Here is a 24,366-nt window from a genome sequence, read left to right on the forward strand (position 1 = left end):
TGTTGCTTCGCAAATCAGCAGCGAGAGGCTTAGAGGTACAAGCGAAATAAATAAATAAACCCAAATACAAGCAGTCTAATGCCCCTCCAGCTGGGTCTGTGCTCGGTGGGTTAATTTTAGTCGCCGACGTGACGCTGTTGCGAGAAACTCGGGGGAGCGCACCTGTGCCGTTTGAGGAGATTCGCCGGGGTAGAAATGGGAGCTGCGTAATAACCGCCTCCCGCTGACGTCTCGTCCCTCCTCCCAGAGTCTCGCTGCCGGTCCCACGTTGTGGCATTGGCAACGTTCGAGTGAACCACGGGGGGGGGGATGGGCTACGTGCCGGACAACACCACCTCTTAGCTTAAGACGGCACTTCCTGCCCATCGATCTGTCAGTGTCTATATCCGATACCAATCTGATGTTGGCGGAGATGCTTTAATCTATCGTTACTATATTGCCAAGTCACGGGAAGCGTTTTCACAGATGCTGCTGTCACCGTCCCAGAGCCTGTATAGCTGTAACCCCATCCTTTGCTTTATGTTTGACTGCTATGCATGGCTAAGTTGGGGTGGAGGCAGGATAGCGCTCTGGACTAATTGGCGTGCCACAGAGGGAATGCAGAAGAAAGTGGGTCATCAGAAATTGTTCCCGATGGTATTTCTGGGAGGCTCTTTTTTTTTTTCTTTCAAAGAGGATAAACATACTCTATGTTTGTCTCCATTTAGAGTGCCGACGAGAAAAAGCATGTCATTTAGAAAGGATTGGTGAAGACAGCATGGGGATGAGTAAGGTTTATAGGGATGGAAATTAGATTTTTTGGTACTGGCCGATAGGACTGGATTGTAGATGGATGAAATTTCTCCTATCCTAGCTGTGCCACCACAATCCCAATATCTTTATCATCTGGCATGGCAAAAGCCAGATGATCAATTGATTTTGTAATCAATTGAATCAAAAAATAAATGATGTGAGCAAGATTTGTATTTGTTTTTTGTTATACCTCAACGATTCCATGTTTCCATTCTATCACTGTGCAGAAATGACATAGGCCTAAATGTCTTGGCTGCTAGTATGTCTGGCAGTGCAGGTGGAACCTGTGGATATACAGGTGGATGGCCAGAAAAATGGAAATATGCAGAACTCTGGCAGTGGCGAAACACCCGTGCAAGCTCGGAGAGTGGATGGCTGTCACCCATCTCCACTGAGATTAATGACTGCGGCACTGCATTATATCTGAAAGTGCCTTTCTGTGCAAGCACTGTAACGTTTAAGACGGCGCAAAAATATTTTTTATTGGATTCAGCTTTATTTTTGACTTATGTTCATTGTATGCAATTTTTGTGAACTTCTAGCTAAGAATTGCCAGTAGTTCGCAGGAAGAGGCAACATTTCATCGGTTAATGAATCGGTAGTTCCCGTAGTGTTAGCTAGCTGTTCTATAAAGTATTGTTTATGGTAAACGTTTCAGGATAGACTTTAAGTAGTGATGTTGAAATGTAATCAGGTCATGCCTGCTGGGTTTACCCGTTAACCGCGATTTAAAATATGGACTCCTACTCACTCAAGCTACTGAATGGACTGGGTAAAACTACAGAGTTACCTCAGAAACAGCTTCAGTGTTTCTAACGTATCGCAGGTCTAACACAGTCAATAAGGAGATGGTTTAATGAGGGAAAATGCAGCACTTTTTGTCCTGACTGTTTGGGAAGCTGTTCAAAATCTTACTCACCTGATGGGCTAGTGACCAACAATTGATATGTGCCTTTGCCTGAGGGAGTGAGTGAGTCAGAGTGTGTAATTTCCATGCATGAGCTTAGACCTGGATTCATTATAGGCATAGTGTTAGGCTGTATATGTCATTGCCTATATGTTACAAATTTAAACAGGCTGAGTGCTGTTTTCTTTTCCTTTCTTACACATCAACATTCGTTCAGTGATTGCTGATCAGTGAAAATGGTAGCTAATGAATGGAAAAAAGAGATTTATATCTTAGAGTTTCTTAAAGAGTCATGGATTAGTATGGACCTCAAAGGGTAGCCTTCACTGAAAATCAGTTTGTATATGTTGTGCTTTACTTTAACTGTTGTCAGTATCCACATGGAAAACCTCTTCATTTGTTTTCATTCCCAAGAACACATGCCAATGTGAAATCCTTCCAGGGTTTCAAACACTTCACGATGCAAATCCCAGAATCCCTTGCCCTGTCACCCGTTCTCTCTGCAAATCGGCAAATCATGTATTCATCGCATGCAAAGCTTGTTTGCTTTTTTTCTGAGTGGAATTTGAATTTATACCCATTTTAACAGATTGCTAACCCTGTGACGACAAGCTGAGGGGGCGTGCCCAGATTCACAGTGCATTCTGGGGACAGTAGGCAGACTGGAACAAAGACAAATGGAGTACACTTTAAGAAACATGGACATTCCAGTAAAAAAAAAAATAGTGGCTTAAAGTTGGTTGTTCAGGACAGCTACCTGTATATAGTTTGAAGTGTCCTGGAGGCTGGGGAGAAAAGTGGCTTGTGACAGGGGGTTAGAAATGCTGTTCCAGTTTTCCGCTCGTGCCTTGGATAAGGGGAACATCACGCACTGTCATCAGAGCAGGAAATCCTTGTGGAAGGAAATCCGAGATTTCTCCATCGTGGAGCCAACTCATTACTCTGCAGTATGCGTGTGTACAAAACTGTAAGGTAAGGAACATTAAGATGAACAGTAGATGCTGGTCAGAGCTACCGTTTGATAAAGCAGGGATCCGGGCTCCTGCAGATTTCCTGGCTTTGCCATCTCGGGCGCGCGCAGGCCGAAGCGACTGGTTTGTTGAATCCCATCCCAAAAGCGCAGGTGCAGAAACTGGAGCGGCAGTGGTGGCCTGGAAAGCAGGCCCTAGCGGTGCTATGCAGGGCCCATAAGTGTGTCAAGCCACCCGTTCTGTGTCAGCGAGACATCATCCGTCGGCTTTTTTTTTCCCTCGCTACCCAGCCCCCCCCCCGCCTTCAGAGGCGAATGCGGCCGCGCGTTCGAAAAGGAGGCCGTCCCACTTTTTTCTGTAACTTCTCCGGCATGACTCCTAATTGGTGCAGGCTCGTTGAGAATTTGAGTCCTGGCGCAAGCACTCCCCTTTCTTGTTGCACAGGACACGTTTCTGGAGCTTTGCAGACGTCACCCTGCCCTAGTTAGCCAGTGAGCCTTGAGCAAAAGGGCTCCGATGGTTTACCCGGCAGCCTGAAGTTGATGCTCTGTTCTGTCGAATCCTGGCACTGATTCATGCGCAAAAAAAGGGTCTGCAGCCTAGATTGAGCCCCACTGGACTTGATCTGCTTGCCACAGATCGATTGAAGGCTTTGTTTTTTTTTTTTTTTTCTACTGCTGTTGCTAGGATCAGGCGGAACTGACGAGTGTTTTCCACTTCTGGAACCAGCTGTTGAGCAGATTTTTTTTTTTTTAAATCTTTGCCAACAGTTTACCAAATCTGATTATGGGTATGCAGTTTTCCCTGCGCGTCAAAACACCGCAAAATGTGCAAAACTGACATCAGCAATGATTTATCGAGTCCCTGATTTGCTCTGAAGTTTTAATGCAGACAGTGAGCAAGTTTCAATGTGGGCTGTCTCTATTTATTAGAAGCAAGTGAATCTTAAGGTCAAAAGAGAAGATCTAAACAAATCTCATGTGTTTTTCTGGAAAGGAAGACAAATCAAATGTGTGATTAAATCTTGACTGGTGTGCCTTGATTGGAATGGGCACAAACTGTACGTTTGAGTGGAGTCTAAAGCTACGGGGGGTTGAACACCCTTTGCTGTTACAGGTTTCCTTCATCGCATCCATGCCACTGTTTCAAGTCTGGCAGGGATGTGTTATCTCTGTATGTTTCACAAAATGCAGCAGCATGCGCTCGGTGTTGCTGCAGCGCTGTCGTCCCTTTAAAGAGTGGAACGAGGAATTGAGGAAAAACTCATTGTTCGTCTGGGAGCTCGACTGCGCGAGCACCCAGCTACCAAAGACGGCCCTGCGGTTTCAGCGCTTTCCTATCTAAAAGGGCCGTCGCCGAGTTACCGAAAACAATTACGAGCCTCGCGTTCGACTCCGAACTCGCACAGAGCCGTGTTATCTGCTGACCCTCATTAATTAATGTCGGTCCCCGTAACAGCTGTAATTTAGCCTGGTTTTCTCATTAGGTGCGCCTCGACATGTATCCTCTGAAGGGCAAATGGAGTGAGAGCGCCTGCGTGCATGGGTCACCGGTCAGCCCGCGGCAGCAAATGACTGTGTCGGCACGTGCGTGTTGTGGTGACGCATAATAACCACTTACGATAACCGTTTAGCAACAGCAATTATCCCCACGCGTGTTCATGGAACTGAATTGTGAATAGCCTCCCGGTGGGGTTAGATTATACCTATAGCGGTGCACATAACAAGGGTGATGCAGCGCTGGTATCGTGTAAAAGTGGCATATTTAAAGGGGCGGCTAGCACAATTAATGCCCTACATCCTCATTACCTTCATATTCCAGGACGTTCTAAATCCTGTTTGAAGGCTGTGGAGTGTAAGGGCGAGGACCTGGACCTGTAATTGCTTCAGTAAATCTCCTGCCATGTAAACTCATTTATAAACAAGCAAGCTATGTAATCTCATGGAAACTCCTTGGGAATTCTCAGCTGTACATGTGTTGTACTGCGCAGACAGAGTTTGTTGCAGTGTATGCTTGCTGTGATTTTGATAAAGGTTTTTCTGGTGCTCTTGCAAAAACAAAACAAACTCTGGTTGTTTTGTGCTACAGGATGTATTTCATATAGACCTATATATATATATACTCCGATACAACTTGTGTGTCACCTTAACTTCCTGTCTCTCTTCTGTTCTGTGAAGTGATACCAGTGTTATGCTCTTTGAACAACTCTCTGTGAATCATGCCCCGTGCTGTAATTCAGTTCTCTAATTTACTCGTGCAATTTGTGTTTTGCCTATTCTTCCTCGCGTTCTTTTCTCCTGCTTACAGGGGAGAGGCTGGGTTTGAGTCTGACCACATAACCGCCTCAGTCAAAGCCTACCACATCCGCCGAATTCCCCAAAGCCTCAAGTGCTCACACACTTGTCTCAATAGGTCTGTAACCATCCAGTGGAATTACAATTAGGTGTGAAAATATGTTACACACTGGATATAAATAAGTTAGAAGCTAATGCGGCTAAGCCATTTCTGATGTTGAGGATTATCCGTTTGATCTTTAACAAAACAAAAGTTTAGTGCAGCGCTTGGAATGCGGTTCATCACTTAAAACTTAATTCGCGCTATCTGAGCGACCGTTTCGGTGTTGATAAATTTTGTAGCACCACAGCCACCGGAGAATAAGGTGGCTTTGTCACTGATAAACATCTATATGCGACTGCTTTGAAAGTATGAGATCACTGTTGACCGGGACAATGCCACAAGCCACACCCACAGGTACTTCCGTTGGGACTTTAGTGTGGCTCTCACTCTCAAGGTCCACCACATACCTGCTCCCTGCAAAAGAGGCAAAACTGAGACCCCCGCGTAACTTGTGGCCTAACCAGTCTGATCTTTCATGAAGCTGGCTTGACAAATTCAGGCTTGCGTAAAGTTATCTGGCTTCATCTAATGCAATAATCCAAGTCGGTCTTATTCCGTTCCACAATACCTGTTTAGGATTAGTATTATCCAGATTACTCAAGCTCATCTTGTTCATCGAGCTTAGTGCGTGTGTATGTCAAAATGTAAAAATAGATACTATTTACCAGTTGATGAGATGTTTTAAAGGGAAGATAGTGAGGGGAAGGCTTCTTGGCCAACATAACTACAAATCTAAATAAGGCAATGAGGGACTCCGCATAAATGTGGAAAAAAGGGAAAAAAAACACGCTGCCAACTGCACGTCAAAGTATAGGATACTGTCAGCATTTGAAAAATGTAGGGCCTGTGTGGGTTGTAATCCACAACCATTTTGTGACATATCATTGACAGTACTGCAATTTACGTTACTTAACCTGAAGGAACTGTCTTCTTGAAAACGGAGTATATGCTAGTAATGTAATAGATGCAATAAAAATGATGAGTCTTAAAACATATTTGTTGAACTGCACGGTTGTACTTTTAGAACAATGTATTGCTTGCTGATGACCGGGAACTTCGACAGTGTTATCACAACATAAGGTTGTTTGGTGAGTGTCACGATATTAAAACATTGTGGACACCCTAGCTAGGTGTTGCATAATCCTTTGACGAATTCAAATTCATGAGCTAAGTTTGGCGCACAAGCTTGTTTTGTGTCAGTTACCGTTCTCCACAGCTCATTGGTTTCTTGGCTCATTTTGTCAGCGGGGTATCCCAAATAAAATCTGTAGCATGATCAATTTTATTTACGGTTGTAGAGTTAAAAGTGCAAAAACTTTCACTATTCTGCATTCACAGTGTAGTAATAACAGTAGTAATAATAAAATAAGGTCTTTATCAAGGGTCTTTATCGAGCGATATCTGATTGGATTTGATTGGTGGGTAAAGCGCAGATTTACGTATGAGCCGTCCTGTCGGTGAACTTTTTTGTCATGTGATAGCATAGCAAAAGCTCACTTTGTTAAACAGCAAAGCTCTGCAAGCTCTACTCTGTCTTGTTTACAAAATTTAGTAGTTAACTCTGTAACTCTGGCTTTGTGAAACGGCCCCCTGAAAAGGAAATTTGATACAGATTAACTTCATACAACTTGGGCTGTCATTTGAGGGTGGGGCAGACCCACTGACTGGCACGGGTACATAATTTGACACAGCTTTGCATTTAGAGCAAGACTTGGCTCAGGACGCTGCATGCTGACAGTCGGCGTCAACAGGAGTTAGAGCTCCATCATTTGAAATCTGTTACCTTCCAAACCCATTGTCGTCTATGTATCGTTTAAAAAGGAAATGGCGATGACTAATAGGGAACAATAGTCATTTGTATCGTTGGCATTTCTCTGTCTTACAGTTTGGATTAAAAAGAGCGTGCTTTCCGATTTAAAATGTGCATTATTCATTAAAGAGATGAATAACTGAATGTGTGAGTAATTATTAACACCCTTTACGGGAGGTTCTTGGGCAATTGTTAATGATAATTTCGATAATAATAAAGATGATAATAATGCTCAGAATCACCATGACAATTATGTTATTGTACATTATTTGTATTCCTACTCCTAATTTCGATGATGCTGATGTAATAATAGTAATAATCAGCGGTAGCGATAATTCTAGTAATAGACAGCGATTTTTCTAAAGCGCAGAGATCCTCCATGTTCGTCTGCTCTCTTCTATAAGCTGCCCAGAGATCTGCTGCCCCTTTCAGTGGGGAAACTCCAGCGGTATCTGCTGCGAGATCTGCTCCTCGGTTCTTGGTGAGCAGTCCCTCCTGTCACTGTTGTTTTTATTATCTGTGCTTAAAGTGTTCCTGCCGTCTGGTGCCGGAGTCGCTGTGTATCTTGGCTCGGCGGAGCAGCTGGCAGCGGCGCGGGCTCCCGCAGGCGTGGGTATCCAGTCGTTCAATGAGCCATCTCCGAGAACTTTTTAAAACATAACACTCATTCATTCGGCTGACAAGCAGGCTCGCTTCATTCCTTGTAGCCTCAGCTCGTTCCCGAGAACACGAACTTCTTACGTTTCTCATGTGTTATTGAATATGCGGTCTGTTTTTTTTTTCCGAATTAACACCCATCAAAAACCCCAGACTGCCTTTGTTTAATAATTCATTTATTTTATAAATGCAATGAACAATATACAAGTGTATTATTGTGACAATTGCTGTTTGTAGGAGTGCTGATGGGTACAAACATTAACCAGTGGCAGTCTGGTGGCTGACACGTGGTGACCGGCCAATCAGAGCCCATTAAACATGAATGTCTGCCATTATCTTTGACAAACAAGGCATTTGAACTCCCTCATTTAATGTGACCGTTATGGGTTTGCTTAAGGTCGTCGTCAGCTGGAAGAATGTACCACCCCATTTGCTGCTGGTTTTTTTTTTTTTTTTGGAATGGAGATGGGCATTTTTCACCAGTTGCTGCCTTACGCTTTGTGGTCTGTTGAACAATCATTGCAGTAATAATTCCCACTGCATGCTCTTGCTGGAGAAGGAAGCACCGTTTTTTTTTATACATATGCCATCATTGAATTCTCAGTTTTTTTCATGACCATGTTATTAGTTGTGATGTAGCAGTAGAAGAATGTTGTCATTGTCATAATTATGGAATGCAGTATATTACATTACATTACCTGTACATACAGTACATGAATTTTCAGTGTTTTGTAACACAAAATGAGTTTATTCTGAAACAGTTTCATCCGTAGCCTTACAGCCCAAAACCAAATAAAAGGAAATGTCACATGACCTTTTTCTGCACTGTATATAGCAGTGTCAATGAATGAATTTGTGCTAAGAGTTGTGGGGTACAGAAACGACATATGAAAGTCTGGATCAAAACGCTCGTATCCCGGGACACGCTCTTTAAAGTGGCTGCGCGGGCAGCTCCGCACCACCCCCAGCAGGCCTTTGATAGTACTCTTGCCTGTGAGGGGGTTTGCTCAAAAAGGGGGGATCCGGGAGAATGTGGGCGCCACATGTGACACAGCCCCTCCCCCCGGCAGGCCTCAGCGGGTCCATCTGCTGGCCGGCGTGCGGCGGTGCACGGTTTTGGCGCCTGAGCCACGGTGGTCACCGCCGTCGCTTTGATGTAATGGAGCGGAGGGGAGGAGTAACGGACGGGGCCTGCTGATTGACGACCCTGCCCGCTGTAGCACTGAGGGGGGATTGTTCCCTCACAGGTCCCCCTGTCCCTCCCCACCACCACCCCTCGGTTACCTGGAATTCCCCCTGGCCTGCAATATAGCAGAATCTCGCCGCCCGCTCTTAAATACGCTGTTTGTTTAAGCTTCTAATTCAACGTTATAAATTCTTAAAATGGAATCCTTGTGGAAATACTACATGGTGTGCATTTCACCATCTTTTTTGACAGGATCCATTTGCCTCACAGTTGTTAGGTTCAACACAGGTTTTGTAAATGTGCTTAGGGCTTGTGCCTGTGTATGGTGTACAGATGACATGAAGACACCTTTGATAAGCTAATTGGACATTGTCCAAGCCACAGTTTGAAAGAAGGCCGCTCCTAGCAGCAATTAATATGCCTCAAAATAATATCGCCAGGGACCTAACTTGAATAAAGACTTACAGGAGCAACTGTGTCCAAAATATAAAAAGGCCACCCCTCCCTATTTTGTCTGGCACTTTAACAAGGGAGAGCTGAACTAGGACACTGTAAGACTGCGTTGTACTGAGGCTGTCATAGTGAACTCATTTAAGGAACACAGTTTAAAAATGAAAAGAAGATGATTTTTATCCTAGTCTTTTTTTTTACCTGCAGTGAGAGGGTTTGTTGCTGAATACATTCGTTGCTGTATCACTGCAGGTACCTCATTTGCTGACATGGTTACCCTTCCAGCGAATCAGAACACAGAATGCTGCCGTGTGGTCACACCTTCTGAATTGTGGCATCAGGCTAATGGAATTCCCAACCTGAACTTGCCTGTGACACTTTGTTCATTGTGCATTTGTGCATTGTGGCGTTGTGTTTCCATAGCAGAATCAAAACACGAGCAGTTCCCTTGGAGAAGGTTAGATCCGTAAGAACTGATGAATTGGTGAAATGTAAACCTCGGAAGAGAAAACATTGGAAAAGAAGCTGGGGTCATGGAGATTTCTGGCGGTCTTGTTTAATCGCGAAGTCAACTTTTGGGACGCATGCAGTCTGTTCATTCCAGACGCCCACCCACCAATGTTCTTCAGTTATTGTCCCCAACTTGCCCTACCTCCAGCGACAGGACCAGCCAAAGAGAAGCTGTTTTCCTGCGCTGTTCCTATTGGTCACTCTGGCTGGACAGCAGCAACGTGACTGCTAGGGCCTAGCCTGCTCAATACCTCATCAGAAAAAAAGGGATCAATTTCTCCTCTTTTTGGGCCTCGTTTTGATCATTACTTCCTTGGTGCTCATTTTCTGCCTTAAACAGGTAAGAAAAAAAAAGTCTTCCAAACCTGAATTGAATTGCATTGTTGTATGCAAACAGGACCTGGCGAGTCCTGGACTTTTGAGCTTGTCAGTGTTCCTATATATATATATGTGTATATATATGTGTGCATGTATATATATATATGTATATATATATATAATGTATATCTGCAGCAGTGATTTTGTAGTTTTGTAGCTTGACACAGTTGCTCCAGAATGTTTCATTAGTTATCCAATTTCTTAATTTTTGCAACCCTCAGAATGTCTGAGACTACTAATGGCATGATTACAAGTGGGTAGTGGTCAGAGATAACAGATGACTAAGCTAGTTCATTATTATTGTGGGATAGAGGACATTTTGTACTGTGATGGATTCAGACAATGGAGGCTTATTCCTGAGAAGAAAAAAATGCCTTTTGTAAGGTCATAAGATCTTATTTGTCATCCCGGCTTCTGTAATGAGACTCAAAAACCCTAGGAAACCTTTGATTCTGCTGTTTTGAACTCTGGATCATCAGTCATATGGTCTTGGGAGCTCGATTATCATTAAGGCTGTGCTGAAAGGATGCAGAGGAAGGCTTTGTCATTAACCACATGTAGCTGTATGTGAAGACAGGTTGTGTTTTCTCATATCCCTCTAACAGTAATTCCCAAAATTGAAAAAAGTAGAAAGGTAGGCTAACTAGCTAAAAATCGCATTTCGATGAAGTAGAATTCTAATATGGTAAAATAATCTGTAGGACCTTTACAAAAGCCTTGTGGGAAAATGTCTTTCTTGTTGAAATGTGTATTTCTCCAGCATGCATATGGAAAGCCTCATATGCAGACTGGCTGCTTGAATTTTCTGTCAGTTATGAAACATGAAAACCTTCAGCCAATGTAGGCCCAGCCCTGCTAGAGCAAAAGGCCTGCACATCCTCTCCCTGGTATGGGTTCATAGCAGCTGGTGAGCTACAAATAGGGTAGGCAGAGAACAACTGGTTTTTAATTTAAAACCCACCTATGATCTTTATCTTTCTCTTCCAAATCATTTAATGTGAAGAACACCAAGTAACTGGAATGCTGAAACATTAGACATAATTATGTGCAAACATAATGAGCCGTTGATGGGCAACAATAACTGGCTTGCTTGGAAATTGTGGAAAAACATTTAAAACACTTCAGGACAGTTATCAGCTTAAAGGTAAGTTCTCTGCCTCCACCATCTTGTTCAGGGGGCTGTCGCTGGTATGTATGTGATTGTACAGCTGTTTTTTTTTTTTTTGGTAACTTAATCACTTCCAGTAATTCTGTTAGGAGCAGGTTGGGAAAAACCCAGAGCATTGGGTTGTGAAAGGGGGAAAAAATGTATGGCAAGCGGCCTTGAAAATATCTGTGAACATAGTTTTCATTTTCGGCACACTTTCAAGTGGAATTATCCGAGTGATCAATAGGGAACGTGTGTGGCTGTGAAAATAGTAGTTTTTTGAGAGCATGATTCATCCGTTAACCATATTAATAGTAACTTTTATGGTCAGGGAATGCATGAAACCGAATCACAGGGCCAGTCGTGAAGGGCGGTCTTGTTTTAATTTCCAGGCTGTTGTTAAACGGGGGTCTTTATTGCGGAGAGAAAGCTATCTGTCTTTGCCAGACGGTCGGCTGAATCACTCTTGTTTGCACATGACCAGCGTTGTCTGGCTCTGAGCAGTAAGATGTTTTCAGCCAGCACCGATGGGTTATTGGCTGGGTGGGGGGGTTCTGGGGGAGGGCAATTTCTTCATTTCCTGTGTTGAGACTTGACTCAGCCTTTGTCATTCAGCAGAAAGGGGGAGGTGACATCACTTCATTGGAAGGTCATCTGAACCTACAATTATTCACGTACCGCTTATCGTGGCAAAGCGTGTTCGTTTTTTTTTTTTTTTTCCTCCTTCCTCCTCCCAGAAGGGAGAAGGGAGAAATGCCTCCGCTGTGAACATGCAGCTCTCCGCCGTGGAATTAACAGACTTCAGATTCCATCTGGCGATTCTGTGTGAAGCGTGGCTTTTTCTCGACCTGGATTTGAAATCGGCTTCTGCTACAATGTAAGCCCGTTTTCTCCCAGATAGCTCGCTTTTTTTGATTCTGTGTGCTCGCAAGGCTAAAGTGCATGCATTGGGTAGATGGACAAGAGTTATGCTGACCTCTGGACATGAGTGCTCTGTGATCGATTAGCCGGGGCTAGTGTGGACGGAAATATTCTTCAGCATTTGAAGTCTGGGTGTTTTTGTGCTTAAGAACTTGAACATCATGGTGTTTTTTATCGTACACAGTATTGTTATTTTACCTAGCCTTCTAATCTAAATCTCAGTGCACGTGGACTAGTGGTAGATATAGCGTGAAAGGAAGTGTTGTTGTAGTCAATGAAACTATGAAACATGAGACAAGGCCTGCAAGAACAGTCATTCTGCATTAATTTCTAAACAAACCCTCTGACATTATTGATGTACTCGAGAATTTGAGTTTTAATAGGTACGTTGAATAATAACATGCATGGTAGTATTTTCTTACAACTGGAAATACATTTTTTGAAAACCAGAAAGTGTTGTTTCCTGCATTGTAGATGATAGCCTTTGTTTGCTGCTAGGTGGAAGTACATTAGAGGAACGTAATAAACTGCTTGTGGTACGTTTATCAGGTTATACCTGTTTTTATTATGTAAAATAATGATCGGTGGATGGTCAGAATCTGATCAGGTTGTTTCTTTAATGTTTAAGTAAGGTGCAGGCTTGGCATATACTTGGCAGATATGTACAGTGTATTAATATTTGATCTTGTCACTGTTAGTGCACTCTCTCTCTCTCTCTCTCTCTCTCTCTCTCTCTCTCTCTCTCTCTCTCTCTCTCTCTCTCCCCCTCTGTCTCACACACACACAAACACACATGCACACGCACTCACGCACACATACACACTGGCTTAAGCTGTTACAATGGAACGCCCACAAAAATGTCATCAAAGGCACATTCTGAGGGTCGAATTTCATCTTCCTGGAGCAAGCCTAACCCAGGAATTTCCCCCCTGTGCTTTTCCTCCTACATCCCATCATGCCTGGGGGTGTTTCTGTGTGTCACCTCCGCTAGCCTCCGTGCGGGATGTCACTCGGAGCGACTTCGGTCGGTCGCAATTACTCCCATGCAAATCAGAGCCAACCCCCCCCCCCCCCCCGGTCCCCACGGGAGAGTTGACTAGGAGGCCGCGTTTGACTCCGCTCTGCTCGTGACAGGCAACTGGAGCAGGACCGCTCGGCACGTCCGATTCCCCGATCTGATTACAGCGGTGCTCCTATCAGTCACCGTCCCGCCCACGCCCCCCCCCCCCCCCCCCCCCCCCCCCCTCGCCCCATCCTAGCCTCGGGGGTTGATACAGTTCAGCGCCTGCATCCTAATGTCGCCCCCCCTCATCCAGATGATATCAAGAAAATGCTTCATCCCAGCTCCCATGGCGCCTCTGTCCACTGAAGCTGTCGGTGTGTGCTCTCACGTTGGCTGGTGTCTGCTATCAGTGTGGCTGCCCCCTCCCCCACCCCCTATACACACACACACACACACACACACAGAGGCTTGGAGGAGCTGCTCATGACATAAAATAATATGCGTTTCTGGGATAGCCCAGGATATTAAGTTACATTTTGTTTCCTTCATGGTGGCTCAGGCACCATTTTGGTTTAGATACATTTCACATTCCTCTGAGCAGCGATGTGACTCATTGTGAGAGCTTCCTTCAGCTCAGAGCGCAGCTTTTAAAGGAAGCATCTCATTTCTGTGTGTGAGTGTGCGTGTGTGTGTACGCTTTTTAATGTGGCTCTGTTCGAGGAAGGCTGCACATGGTTTCTTATTATGGAGGCCTGTTGTTTACAGAAATCTTTTGGAAAGGCCATGATTCCAGATGTTTATCCTTTTCTGGTCTCCATTCCTATACACAGCTGTGGGGTTCCAGATTTTGGGGGGGGTGGGGGGGGGGGGGGTGGAGTGGAGAGGAGGGGTAAGGGGGGCCGTCAAACAGGAACTTGGGGCACAGTGTCCACATGTTTTCAAGCCATTACCCACAGGGCCCCCCGCAGTATATCCTGCCAAGCTGGTCTTATGAGTGTATTTTTTCAGCTATTCTTAATAAATAATTTTGGTGTATAGGTTCTGGCAGGAGGAATGGTTTTACGATAATTACACAAACACACGCACGTACACACACACAAACACACCTGTACCCAAGGCAGTGAGACCCTTTACAAAGGTAGAAGCAGAAGTTTGAATGAATTTTGGGTTAAGGGGGTTCTGGTTCACCCGGCCAGCCTATGAACAGGCTAATGCCTCGCATGACCGTGAGCAGGGAGGACTCCTTCTCCTAACCCTAACCCTTCTGCGGGTCACTGCTCCAGTCATGCTGTTGAGGAGTGGCAGCCAGTTTACCAGTTTCTGTCTCCATTCTTTTCTGAGTCTTCATTCCCTCCATGTCTCTGTAACACATTGCAAGTCTGCAATAGTGTAGGAGAAGCTACTTTTCTATGATCACTGAACCAGTGATAGAATGGCAGTATTGACCTCTTGAAGCTGGACTTTCTGCATTTTAAAGCACAATAAAAGTTTCCACTGCCACATAGGCTGATGTGTTTGAGTTAAACAGGCAGCACTTTTCAACTGTTTTCACCAATAAAATGGGCTGGTGCATATTGACTGACATTTAGCTGTGCTATACAGGGAATACATATTAACTGCAACCTGTTAGTCTGTGCTTGGTATTGGTCTTCTCAGCACTGTAATCACCCTATTATTTCACTGAAATATGTTTGGAAAAAGTACTTTTTTTAAAACTCTCTTTCCACATGGCAGGAGGCCATGACTGGGTTGCCATGAAAAATGGTGTAAAGTTTGCATTCAGGAGGAGGAAATTATAGTCTGTGTTCATTGACTACCATTTGATTTGTTGTAAATTTTCTTTTATCAAAATGTTTCACTGTGGAACTTTTGAACAGTTGTTTTTAAATACATTCTAATGTTACTAGGTGGGGGGAAAATGAAAAAATAAAGTGAAAATGTGTAGTCAGAACTGAAAAAAAGAAAAAAGACAAATTATATTTCCTTCGTTTTAAAAAAGTTAGGAGGTTACCTCATGTAGAAATTCCTGAATAAATGTTGCTGCATAGCTTCAAAACTAAGTCCTGTGTTTATCTGACCTGTAAAGGGTGGCTGTTATCAAAAGCAGTGCGTTTTTAGGTTTGCTTCCCACTAGTAATCCAATTCACAAGAGCTATAAAACAGAGCATGAGATATAGCCCATAGCATAATATGCTAAACAGTCTTAAGGTTTGAAATGGATCATATACATTGCATTGGGATATCACATATACCCTACTGCGTACAGCTAAATTTAGACTTCTCACCCTGTCCTCTGCAGTCACATAGTCTGCACATGTGTTAGGTCCTGCCTTGTAGATGCCTCTTTTCCCTAGGCCGAACTCATGCCCTTCTCGGTTTGTTAATACGCCATTAGTGCTTATTAACTGTAAGAAATTAATCCCCCGACCAGCTTGGCTGCAGAAAGTTCAATTCTGCATAAGGCTGCATTTTTGCAGTTTAATCTCCGAAAGACCCCAAAGACCAAAGAATTACTTCACCGGTCTTTTCCATCTGTGGGCGATAAAAATGCTTAAAGCTCATGTTCTTGGGCATCCTGTCAGACATGACTGCTTAAGGAGCTGCTTATGGAATTTAAGTTTGCTTATATTCGTCTCTTTCATTTGTTTTGCAGATTGTTCCCTTCCAAAATGTGAACCGAAAGTTGATGTGCCCAGCCAATTAGGAGGTAGGTTTTTGTTTTTTTTTTTGTTTTTTTTTGTAATGTCTTTTTGTGTGCATGTGCACGTGTGTGAGTGTGTTCATTTTTGACTGATTGCGACCGTTAATAAGCTTTACTTCAGTTATCGCCATTGGCCCGTAAGATGGTGATAATGGTCCAATAATTCTTCTCTCATTTGTGCAGACCTGGTGCTTGCCTGCCAAAGGAGAGAAGTTAATTGTTGAAATTATTGTCACTGCAAGTTACAGGTTTTTATCGGAATAATGTTGGAGCAGAGTAGTTGTTTTTGTTCATGGTATCCATGTAATAGTGGGCACCTGCCTCTAAAATTTTCCTCATCTTATATTTTCAAATGGTACTACCAAAGTTTCAATTACCCACAGCAGCTTCTCAAAGTTTCTCTCTTTTTTGGTTATATCATTGGACATTGTATGTATGCAGTGTTGCACATAAAGCCACTAAAATGAGCAGGGTCTACACAATCTCCTCTCCATTAAAATCAAAACCTACAGTTAAACAGAATGCACATTTTAGTGCAACACTTTGCTTGCTTCAGATGTAGCCTAGCATAGCAACAACGGAACCAGTCATCTTTTCCCCATGCAACCAATGAGCGAGCAGAACGTTAGCAGAAAGTTAGCCAAGAAACTCCTCATCTTCATCTGTTTTTAGCTAGCTTCCAAAGTGGTTGACCCACTTAGCCGTAATGAAGTTGTTAGATGTATCAGCAGCTTATTTGTCAGTGGGTTGTTTTCTCGTCAGCGAGCAAATGGTTCTTCCAGGGGCCGTGTGATAATGTGTTGCTTTTGTTTTGTCCTGATGACATCGGCAGCCGCTGTCCATGTCGGCGCGTGTGTACGAGCCAGCACTCGATAATAATATCATTGTGCCGGTTGCAACCATCTGTAAAACACACCGACATGCTAGTCTGGTTTTAAAAGACAGGTTTAGAAAGCACAATTAAATCCATCACGCAGGTAAGCCCATGAATGTTTGGTTGGGTAAAATACATTGTTGTCTTTATTTATTTGTGGTGTTCATCCACAACCGGTTTGTCGTCAAACTGATGTGCTGTCCACCATTGGCTGACTGACACGCAGGTGTCATTGTACCGTCATGTGAAGCGATCGAGTGTTGTACATGCGGCTTTATATATTTTCAAGCAGTTGTATACAAAGGGGGATTTTTGTTAAATTCCTCTAGCAAACATTTGTTAGCAAAGTGGAAATACCAATGCTACACTGAACAGTATGCTGTTCAGTACTCCATGTGCTACATGCTGTAGTACAGTTTAGTTAGCTTACATGTTTCACCCTCACTTCATTTCTCATAGAAAGAGGTCTGTAGCAGCCAGATATAGTTTGATACATTCGTTTACCCATTTACAAAAACATCAACTTCTGTACTGGCTCTGCAAGTGCCGTCATCAGCCTGTCCCTTGTATTGACTGGGTGTTCCGACAGAAACGAAGTGCGGTTGTCTCCACTGAATGAGAGAAGAGGTTGACAAAGGGAAACTCGAGGGACTCCCAGTTCATTCCATTTTCACAACATGGCCCTAACATTATTGAAACCAGAATGTTGCCACAATGTCACAGTAGTGTGAGAACATCATGTAACTGCCGGGAGAGCTTCTCCCTGCATTCCTGTTCTTGTGAGGGCTTAGAAGAAGACGTGCTATACTCAACCTTGATACTCAAACTCGTCTTGGTCCTCAGTACTACAAGAAGAGTGTGAGTTTTAGAGACGTTCGCCGCATCACTGGCCCCGGAGTCCTGTCTTGAAATGGTGACCATTTCAGTTCATCAAAATGGTGAATGGCAAGGAATGGAATCTTGGCTTTTCTGGCTGAGTGGGCCTTCTCACGTGTTCCTATAACGTGGCGTGGGCCCTGTAGCACATCACAAGGTCCGTGCTAGACCCTCGGCGTTCCATCACTGCCGTCTCCGCAAGACCCGCCCCCCTGAAGATCCAATCGCAGACCCTCCTCTAAAGATTTGTCACCCATTTCCAAAGCGTGTCCTCTTTGGAGATTTAGATATGCTAATGCTTGTTTTGACAAATGAGGGCAGCTCACCCCCTCTTCCCGGAGTAGCGCAGGTGGTGAGCAAAATTCTTAATGGGAAGTCTAAGGTTAATGTGTACTCAGATGAAGTATTTGCTGAGCCTACAAATGTCCCTCAAACAGCATCTCTGCAGGCTCCGTGAGACAAAAAAATAAAGATTACCGCAATCTTTAACAGGGACACGAGGTACAAAGCATTTTACCGCTACCTGCAGCAATCGCCAGTGTTATTAGAGACATTACATTATTGGCTTGCGAGGGCCTCTGATGGTTGAAAATCACCAGTGTTTATGTCACTGCATTCCTATCAGACCGAAAAAAACAGAACCCCGAGTCGTTTCTGCATGCAGAATTTCAAAACACGGGGCTGTTTTCATACCACAGTTGGCTGTCTTTCACGGGTCAGAGCGCGATGTTGCGCCTGGAATGCACAGCGAGCTGAACATTGACGTCGCCTCCTCCTCGCAGGTCAGGCCCAGTCAAAAGGTAGAACAGGGGTCAGGCTGTAATTAAATATTTGCGCAGAAAGTCATTTTTACGCATTTTTTTTTTACCCCCGCTTTTCAGTGGTTGTAGTCCCAGGAAAGTCATTGTGCATTATCTGTCTATTGACTTTCCTGTTTCAGTGTGGTTATTACGCAGTGTGTCGGCTCTTTAATAGGGGCACGTTTTCCCTGCTCCAGATTGGCTCATTGGCGTATTATTACATCATCTGTGCCTAATTAGATACCGCCCTGTTTCTGAGGGACTGTGGAAATTATATTAAACAGAGTGGCCCAGCTCTCTGGTGAGGTATGGAGGAGGTGCCGGTTTTGACGGTGCCCGCTTTCTCTGCAGACAGATGATCTGTCTGAGAGGGTGTCCAAGGATAGCAGTCTCTGTGGAATTTCGTAAAAAAGAACAGAGAGACATAGATGAATACAGTAACGCGTAGTAATTTTTTTGCCAAATAATCAGTAGGCATGCCTCACTTAGATGTCTTGGTCAGAAGGATTGCTGTCTGCTGGCTAACGTTGGCCTGAAATTTGTATCCGTATCACAGCGCTTCATTGTAGATCATAGCAGATTTTTCACAGGTCAGTTTAACCCCTCAAAGGAATATGCAGGAATAAAAAAATCCACCAAAATTGTTTTCATATATGGTGTTTCTTGTTCTTACTAGCACTGAAATTGTCAAACTGGCATACGGTATCATCACCCTAAATTTCAGTGTGGATACCGCTTACCAATTTACATGTCTGAGAGATGTGTCCCACAATCCAATGTACTGAGCACATTTCCTGTATGAATTCTATACATTTTATATGAACGGTGCATGATTTCACACTGAAATGTACATCCGTTGAGAAATGAGTAAAGGGATTGATGGCATTTGAAGCATAGCTTTGCTGGGTGTTTTATAGGTAGCAATGAGTGACAGGAGACTACTGTGGACACAGTGTGTCAAAACGAATCACACTGTGGTTCGTTTTAGGAATAATAGGATCAACCCATGGCCTTTAAGATTCAGTTAATTTCTTGGGTCTATTTATACAGATTATAATTTAGATTTCCCACCAAAGTATATGGCAATTATAATCTGTAACATCAGGGTTCACTAAAATATAGGTGTGACAATGGCAGTTTATCAGTGCTTTGAAAATGCTTTGTGCTGTGAGCTTTAATACCAGTTGCGAGTTTCTACCAAAATGTTGTTCATCTCATATAGTGGCCATTTTGTTTTCCATTTTGTGATGACAATCCTTATAATAAAGTCTGTCCTCCTGCTGATGCACGTCTGTGTAATATGAATTGGTATAAATTGCACTGCGTAGGATCAGCTCTCATAATTTGATGACAGAAGGAAACTGCTCAAAGCCCCCCCAGGTGGGAACTGGATTTCAGCTTGTCCCGCTCCCCCTCTTTTTCATCTGTCCGTTTCGTGACGCTCGTTGAGGGGGGCTTGTTTGACAGGCCTCCCCCAACAAAAGAGCCCGTTTCCTCCGCGAACAAACACACAAAACGCCACCTGCAGTTGTTCAAGGAGGACTCCCCTATCTGTCTCCGGAAGCGTCACAAATATCCAAAAAACTTCAAACGAGAAAGAGAGAGAGAGCTGCTGCAGGTTGTCTCTGTATCTCTGCCTCATTGCAGGGCTTCAAAAGGCAATCTCCGTCTAAGCTGCCGTTTATTTCAGATTCCGGGACGGCACAATCTTCCGCAGGTTCACTCCAACCGCTGTTTTGAAGCGTTTTCTCGCCTTTGTGTTGTGAGCCTGTGTGGTATTGCCAGGGGTGTTTTTGAAGAAAATGGGGAGGGGGGGGGGAGGATGGATACCTCGCTGATGAGGAGAAATGAACATGTGAAGAAAGGTAGTAGAGTGCCGTTACAGCGAATGGTGCGAAAAAAGCTCCACAGTTCTGGAAACGGGAGAGGCCTTGAAGGGCCCTGCTTGTGGAGTCAGGTGACCGCAGCTTTGCCTTACAAAGGGAGCCCAACTGTCTCATTGATCACTGGCGGATGATTCATCTCCCGGCTGATAAGGTTGCACGGCGCGGTATATGCCGCTGTCAGTCTCCACTCTGCCTCTCAGCTGCTTCCAGGAAGTATCCGTGGGCCCGTGCCAGAAAGTGGTCAGGTTTTTCAATTTCAGGGGGGAAACTGCTTTTCTCAGGAGCAGCCCGGCTCTTCCACTGAGGTCATGTGTTATTTCGGGGGGTTTTGAGGACATAAGGCCGGGTGAATTTCACTTCAGCTTTTAGCGCCGATTGTTCTGGAGAAACGGTTCTGCATTTTCGGAACGGAGATGAAGAAGGCCATTGTGTCCGCTTGTTATGGAGGGGGGGGGGCATGCAAACGACTTCACAGGCAAACACGCAGACGCATAGCGGAGCACAGTACCACTGTGGCAATTCGGGTAGTTGGAATGAAGGGTAAACCAACCAGTCAGAAGGAACAAGAGGACAGTAGAATCACTTGGTGGCCTACATTTCAAATTTTTTGGTCAATTTGTAAATGATGTTAGAGAACTAATGAACACGCACACACACAAAACAACAGATTCACTGTGGTAGATGCAGGAAAACTGATGGGCGGCCCACAGCTGCAATTTCCATAAATAGCCCACATGATCCGAGTCCCGTCCCCCCAGGTCTGTCCTCAGCCCTATTAAAACACAAGATAAGGGATGTAGGCCTTCACACTATCAACAAGTTGCAGGAGATCGCTGTCCAAACAAGATATAGCTGCCGTTTGGAGAGCGGTGTGGCCTTGGCCAGAGAACAAAGGATTGTGGGTCGTAGTAGGTTGTGCACCTGGATTCCCCCCAAGACACACGACTCTACAATCAGCTGATAGGAGCGGGACTGGGAACAGATAAACTTTGCCCGAAAGACAAACAGTAAAAGGGAAAAAAAACAAAAAAACAGACCAGACGTTGTAAGTACCCAGCCCTCTGACCTTCCCATTCCCTGTGGCTCTATGTCTGAGAGTTTCTGAGGGTGGAAACGTGAACTGGGATCATTGGGTGCAGTGATTTTTTTTTTCTCTCTTTTTTTTCCCCTGACTGTGGTAAAGATAATCTTGTCACTGTGGAAGAGGCTTCATTTCACACCCAGCTTACGTGCCGTGGTCTCCCTTCCCTTCCCGCAAGTTCCCCCCCGCTAGCACGGGCGTTAAGTCACAGAAATGTCGCAGATACGTCGCAAGAACATCAGCCGTGACTGATGATGCATTTAGCGAGCGGAATTACGAGGACGCACAAGCCTCCTCTTCTCAACGAGCGAGTCCGTGGGAGGGGGGGAAAAAAAATCATTCAAACGAAGGAAGAGGAGTAAATTTCAGCGCTTTTACTGTCACCGCTGATTTGCCGCGGCGTTCCTGGCCTCGGGAAGAAGCCGGTGTGCGCACGGGCCTTTTATAGCGCGGAGTCATTCCTTTGCGCTGTTTAAAAATCCTCCGGCTCCAGCGCGGCCCTCTATCTCTCCTTCCCAGCAATAAACATGCGGCGTGCTCCATTTCCTCCTCGGGGTTCTCCTTTGAATAATAACCGCCGCCGGAGCAAAGGCCGGAGCAACGGCGGCTCTGGAATTCGAAAAGGCCGGGGAACGGCCCCGTTTGCACCGCGCGCCGTGTTTTGTTTTGAAAAAGCGGAGGGAAGCGGTTATTACGGCTCGGCGGCCCGTAGGTTTACAGTAACTGAAAAAGTGACGCGCCGTGCCACACACCCGCGCGCTCACAGACACGCACACCCACACACAGGCGCACACACACACACACCCCAGCAGGGCCTCATTGCCGCTCTGCCAAGGATGGGTGGTGGCGGGGAGGGGGGGGGGTAGGGGCGTCACAGCGGTGCTTCAGTTTTCATTATTGCTTATAAATGACTTCCAGGTCTGTTGCGAATTAAGACACATGGGCACAATTACAAGAGACTGCATACTGCGTCACTAGCCGGGGAGAAAGGGGGGGGGGGTTGCCTGGCGATCAGCAGCTGGCTGTGTAAATTGATCCTTAGTTGGGCCTTTGTCATCAGTGATTGTATAACATAGCTATGCTTTTGTTTCATCTGCTATGAAATGATAATGTTGGAAAAATAAAGCATTATATTGTCTATATCATGGGTTTGTAATGGAATGGAGTGTATGTATCTATGTAATGGATTTCTCTCTGTCTGCAATTTAATTTGATGCACATCATAACATAGTTATTGGTTTCTAACATACATACTTACATTTCTAACATACATACTTACTTTTTTTTTTTTTTTTTTACTGTTTTTAAAAATTTCATTCTTCAAGGCTGCTCAGAGCTGCAGGTGCTGGGATTATTCTGGGGTAATGATTTAACCACACTGTCCCATGCAGACATCTCACAGATACACAGTTAAAATAACACAGTTTGCACCTGCATTGACTAAATCCCAGTGACTCGCAGCTGTGATAAAATGTTGACTCTTCGTACTGTAAGCTTTGTAACTAGGTCCCATTTTACACGTGTAGTGTTAGTGTTGAGAATGAGCCACAAGACCCACATGGCTACGTTAATGCACAGTGCCCTCTCACCTGTATGCACACACAGTACCTTTTCACCTTCACCCAAGCACACACATTGTACCTTTTTACAAATACTTCCACATTATTGCTTCATTGCTTCAAATATCATGCGCATTAAAGGTATTAACACCCCTATGGTAGAACACAGCTCCTGTGATATAGGGCTTTGTGTTTGATCAGAATTTAATCTCATGATATTACATTAACCCAGTTTACCTTGACACGTATGTGGCTCAAAACAGATAGGGGTGTTTACTTCAAATATTCCTCCTACGTGACGGTTTTGGACACGCAGATGGATTGGAAATGAGTGCTTTGGTTGTGCGTGATTAATACGTCATTATGTTACAGACCTGGTGGTTGATCTTGAGCCTCTTTGGTGTTTGTTTCCCTGCCGTTGAAAGTACCTACTCTGTGGTCTCTCGCTGTGCGGCGGGCTAATCTAAACAGCGACCAACCAAATCATTTGTAACCCTGAGAGGGTTTACCGCCGTAGAGCAAAAAAAAGAGAAAGCGACCGCGCACCCAGAGACGGGGGAGGTAATCTCTCCCAGGGGGATGCTTCTTTCAGGCCGAGGGGATTGCCGGCTACACGCGGGCGTCCACCGAATGTCATGAAGGCCGGCTTACCCGAGGCCCCCAAATCTCATCCGCCCACCCGGCGGCGGTCGGGCTCTTCCAGCTCTTTCTCTCCGTCGCATCTCCCCATGACTTAAGAGAAAAGGAAATCCTACAATTTCCCCCTGTAATATTTCTCTTTTGATCCCACGCTAAAACCATAATCTTGGAGATCAACCCACATTCTGTAGGATGGACTGGTATCAGGGATGTAGTGGCTTGTGCCGCTCCTGCCTGGCCAACAGCGTTGTCTCTTTTGGATGTGTGTGCATTGTCAGGCAGGCCTGTTTACAGTATGTTTTATGAATATATTCTGTGTTCCCCTGCTTTCATGAAGTGTTATAGGAAACTGGGACTGTTTTTGTAGGCAGTATTATTTAATAGCGTAATTGCACCAGGTAACCAGTGCAACTGTACCTTTTGTAACCTGTCTATTTTTTTGAAGTGGTTAAAACTCTCTCAACTCTGGAACAAATTGCCTCCAAGATGACTGAGCATGAGCTGACACCACAAAGCTCAACAAAATGAAATTGCCCTCTACGACTGTGCCAGCGTACAGTCTTTGTGGCACATGAAGCCCCTGTCAAGCCGGAATAGCTGAAAGTCTGTTATTGTGGACTGTTTCTTCTTTTTTCCCAAATCCTTCCTGTTTTTTTTTTTTTTTTTTAATTCCATGTTTTAACTTGTAACAAAATCACCTGAGTGCTGCCAAAATTTGGCACACTTACTGGTCATTGCCTGTATATGTACACCAGACTTCACTGTGGCAAAAGGACACACCTAATATGAGAGTCAGGCACAGTGACTTTTTCCCCACAATG

At 44.5% G+C, this 24,366-nt stretch overlaps 1 protein-coding gene across 1 annotated transcript in view; it reads left to right on the forward strand.

Annotated features, from left to right (window-relative positions):
* Nucleotides 1-24,366, forward strand: part of trioa (trio Rho guanine nucleotide exchange factor a) — a 128,618-nt gene that overhangs the window by 8,830 nt on the left and 95,422 nt on the right. Inside the window, exon 2 of the mRNA XM_036515549.1 lies at nucleotides 15,783-15,836. Within this exon, the coding sequence (XP_036371442.1) occupies nucleotides 15,783-15,836 (54 nt within the window). The remainder of the gene's footprint in view (nucleotides 1-15,782; nucleotides 15,837-24,366) is intronic.

Source organism: Megalops cyprinoides, chromosome 21 (genome assembly GCF_013368585.1).
Source record: "Megalops cyprinoides isolate fMegCyp1 chromosome 21, fMegCyp1.pri, whole genome shotgun sequence".
Lineage (NCBI taxonomy): Eukaryota > Metazoa > Chordata > Actinopteri > Elopiformes > Megalopidae > Megalops > Megalops cyprinoides.